The sequence below is a fragment of the Diospyros lotus genome, chromosome 1, assembly GCF_014633365.1.
Source record: "Diospyros lotus cultivar Yz01 chromosome 1, ASM1463336v1, whole genome shotgun sequence".
NCBI classification, from domain to species: Eukaryota; Viridiplantae; Streptophyta; class Magnoliopsida; order Ericales; family Ebenaceae; genus Diospyros; species Diospyros lotus.
This window is the reverse complement of record NC_068338.1, coordinates 7828483-7832368: the sequence shown is the minus strand read 5'-3', so window position 1 is coordinate 7832368 and position 3886 is coordinate 7828483. Positions and strand designations below refer to the sequence as shown.

Below are 3886 nucleotides of genomic sequence, written 5' to 3'. Positions count from 1 at the left end.
AAGAAAAACATAATAAAATATTAAAATAGTAATTGAAAATGGGCGGAAAAAGATTTGACGGTTATTATGTTATAATATATATATAAATATAGATATTATAACTACTTACGGATTTGTTGTTCAAATAACCCTATTAATTAATGTTTCTTGTACGTAAATGTTATATTAAATGGTGCAATCAACGAAGATAAATAAAATATTTATTCAAATATGTGAATAAAGGTTATGATCGATCATGCGAGTAGTGTCGCTTTTGAATTTATATTTGGCTGTTATGAGTTTATTGACTTCATAGGAGAGAGTTATTACTACTACTATATTTATGTCTTTTATATATGAATGATTAATAGGTTGGAAGATAAGTAGTTAAGTACCTTTTTTTTTATTTTTTTGCTTGGTTTTAATTTGTTGCAATGAATCTGGATATATTAATTAATTAAAATTTGCTCATATATGTTTGCTCTATAATAATAATAATAATAATAATGATAATAATAATATAATAGCAGAGTGTGCGTTTTTAGTTATTAATTAGGTACGGTGTCTTATATATATATATATAATAAATAAAAAATAAAAGGTATATGAATATATTGCTGCAAGTAATTTGAAAACTAAAGTTCAACTGCATCCCAGAAGAAACTGTAAAGGAGAAGAAATCAAAGATGGAAATACGAGGCGGAGCGCAAGCTGCGGTGCAATAGACATGGGGAGCCATTGAGCACTTGGCGGGTGGCTCCATATAAGAAGGCCTCACCGGGATGTAGCTATTCATTCATTCCACAACAACACCGCCGCCGCCACCACCACCACCAGCAACTCCAACAAACACTTTCCCATTTCTTCTTTGTTTTTTTCTTCTTCTTTCTTATTCAAGAATAAAGAGCCAACGACCCAACCCACGTCCTCTAGAGGAAGAAAACCCATCCATCCATCCATCCATCCAAAGCCAAAAGAAAAAAAAAAAAAACAAAAAACAAAACACACACCCACACACACACAAACAAACAAATCCGTGCTGTTGTTGTTTGTACGTACTTATAGCCCACAATTGCGCATCATGGGAACTACTAGTAGAGCCAGATTGAGCTTGCAGTTGGCGGCCGCCGCTTTGGCAATATTGGTGGCGTCGTGCCTTGTTCCTGTTGGGGCGGAGGACCCTTACTTGTTCTTCGAGTGGGACGTGAGCTATGGGGACATTAGCCCCCTGGGTCAGCCCCAGAAAGGCATCCTCATCAACGGTCAATTTCCCGGCCCCAGGATCAACTGCACCTCCAACAACAACATCGTCGTCAACGTCCACAATAATCTGGATGAGCCTTTCCTCCTCACCTGGAGCGGCATCCAACAACGCAAGAACTCCTGGCAGGACGGCACCCCCGGCACCATGTGCCCCATCCAGCCGGGCACCAACTACACCTACCGCTTCCAAGTCAAGGATCAAATCGGCAGCTTCTTCTACTTCCCCACCACTTCCCTCCACCGCGCAGTAGGCGGCTTCGGCCCTCTCCAGGTCGTCAGCCGTGATCTCATCCCCGTCCCATTCGACCCCCCTGCCGACGACTACTACGTCCTCATCGGGGACTGGTACGGAAAGGACCACAAGTCCCTGCGCAACCAGCTCGACAGCGGCCGCTCCCTGGGTCGTCCTGCCGGCTTCCATATCCACGGCCAACACTACGACGAGTCCAACCCTCCACCCCCTCTCTACACCATGGAGGAGGGCAAGACCTACAGGTACAGGGTGTGCAACGTCGGCATGAAGACCTCCTTCAATGTCCGCATCCAGAACCACCCCATGAAGCTGGTGGAGGTGGAGGGATCCCACGTCGTCCAAAACATCTACGACTCCCTCGACGTCCATGTCGGCCAGTGCGTCTCCTTCTTGGTCACCGCCAACAAAGAGCCCAAGGACTACTTCCTTGTGGCTTCCAGCAGGTTTACCAAGGAGGCTCTCATCAACAAGGCCATCCTCAGGTACGCCAACGGCAAAGGATCCGCCTCTCCAGACCTACCGCCACCCCCACCGGAGTCAGCAGTTGGAATCGCCTGGTCCACCAACCAGTTCCGCTCCTTCCGATGGAACTTGACGGCCAGCGCTGCCCGCCCCAACCCCCAGGGATCCTACCACTACGGCGGCATCAACATCACTCGCACCATCAAGCTGGTCAACTCTAGGGAGCGAGTGGACGGCAAGCTGCGCTACGCAATCAACGGAGTGTCGCACGTGGACTCGACCACCCCGCTGAAGCTGGTGGAGTACTATGGCGTGCAAGATAAGGTGTTCAAGTACGACACCATCAAGGACGACCCAGGAAGTGAGGCACCCTCGAAGGTGCTGTTACAGCCCAATGTGCTCAACGCGACATTCCGCAACTTCGTGGAGATCATATTCGAGAACAGGGAGAAGACGATCCAGACATGGCACCTGGACGGGTACAGCTTCTTCGCAGTGGCGATGGAGCCGGGGAGGTGGAGCCCGGAGAAGAGGAAGAACTACAACCTACTGGATGCGCTAAGCAGGCACAACGTGCAAGTGTACCCGGGGTCATGGTCGGCGGTGATGTTGACGCTGGACAATGCGGGGATGTGGAATTTGAGATCGGAGATGTGGGAGAGGTTCTACTTGGGGCAGCAGCTCTACGTGAGCGTGCTATCGCCGGAACGCTCCCTAAGGGACGAGTACAACCTGCCGGACACCACCTTGCTGTGTGGCATCGTGAAGGACCTGCCGAAGCCCCCGCCCTACAGCATTGGCCTCTTCTAATCATGCATCATATATCGATCCTCCGGCCAATCAATCTTCGGCTTCGGCTTACGTACAACAATAATTAATTATTAATTAATATTAATTCTGCTTCTGCCCTTTTTGCTTTGGTTTTATTTATTTGATTGAAAAAATGAACTTTTTTCTTGTTATTCGTTCGTACCTACTGCTCTTTATTATTAATGCATGTTTGTTTCAGTACTCCTCATAATTAAATTGTAATTTGTTTCCATCTTTTTAATGAATTTACCACCCACTCCTCATCCCTCTCTCTCTCTCTCTCTACCTACCTATCTATCATGTTGTGTTCATTCATTAAATTTCCTTCTCCATGGGCCTTTATTTATTTTGAGTTTCTTCTTCTTTTTTTTTTCTTTCTTTTCATCAAACCAACCAACCTATATATATATATATATATATACATGAAATCAAAAATATTATTGGTACTCTTTGAGTTACATAATGTATTTAAAATGATATAAATATTTTTTATCCAAAATGATGAGACACGAGAGACATTTTAGTCATTTATTTACATATATTTTAAACTCTCACAATTGATGTATAAATAGCCTAATCCTATATATATATATGTGTGTATGCGCACGCGCGCGCATGAGCGCGCGTCGAATACTATTATAAATTTAACCTTAAATTCAAGAATACTGCCACACAAACAAACAAACAAAGTACCATCAATCATATTTGATTAATTATGCTCGTTCTTCTAGTTGTAGCTACCTAGATTGCCAAACAAAAGTCGGATTTTGCTTTCAAGATCAACACCCTCCTACGTACAACACTCAGTGCTCAAGTTTTAAGTTCATGCCCACATGCACTTAATGTGTTTCGTGATATAATCATGAGATCCCCATTGATATCTAGAGATATATAGACATACATACATTCTCCAGCATGTCAAAGATGACTCTTATCTATCTATCTATCTATCCATATATAAAAATACTTTTGGTGTGACCTGCAAAAATAAATGGACAAAGTGAATTATTAAAAATCAATGAAAAAATCAAAAAAATGAGATGACGCCACGTGGCCTGGCACAAGCCCTCGCGTGCATGGCCTTGACCCACCACGCAACCACTACTACACCCGCACATG

General features: G+C 44.0%; 1 protein-coding gene across 1 annotated transcript; it reads left to right on the top strand.

Annotated features, from left to right (window-relative positions):
- Window positions 1-1060: 1060 nt before the first annotated feature.
- Window positions 1061-2767, top strand: LOC127797941 (L-ascorbate oxidase homolog). The gene has a single exon (XM_052331200.1). The coding sequence runs from the start codon at window positions 1061-1063 to the stop codon at window positions 2765-2767; it is 1707 nt and encodes a 568-aa protein (XP_052187160.1).
- Window positions 2768-3886: the final 1119 nt, after the last annotated feature.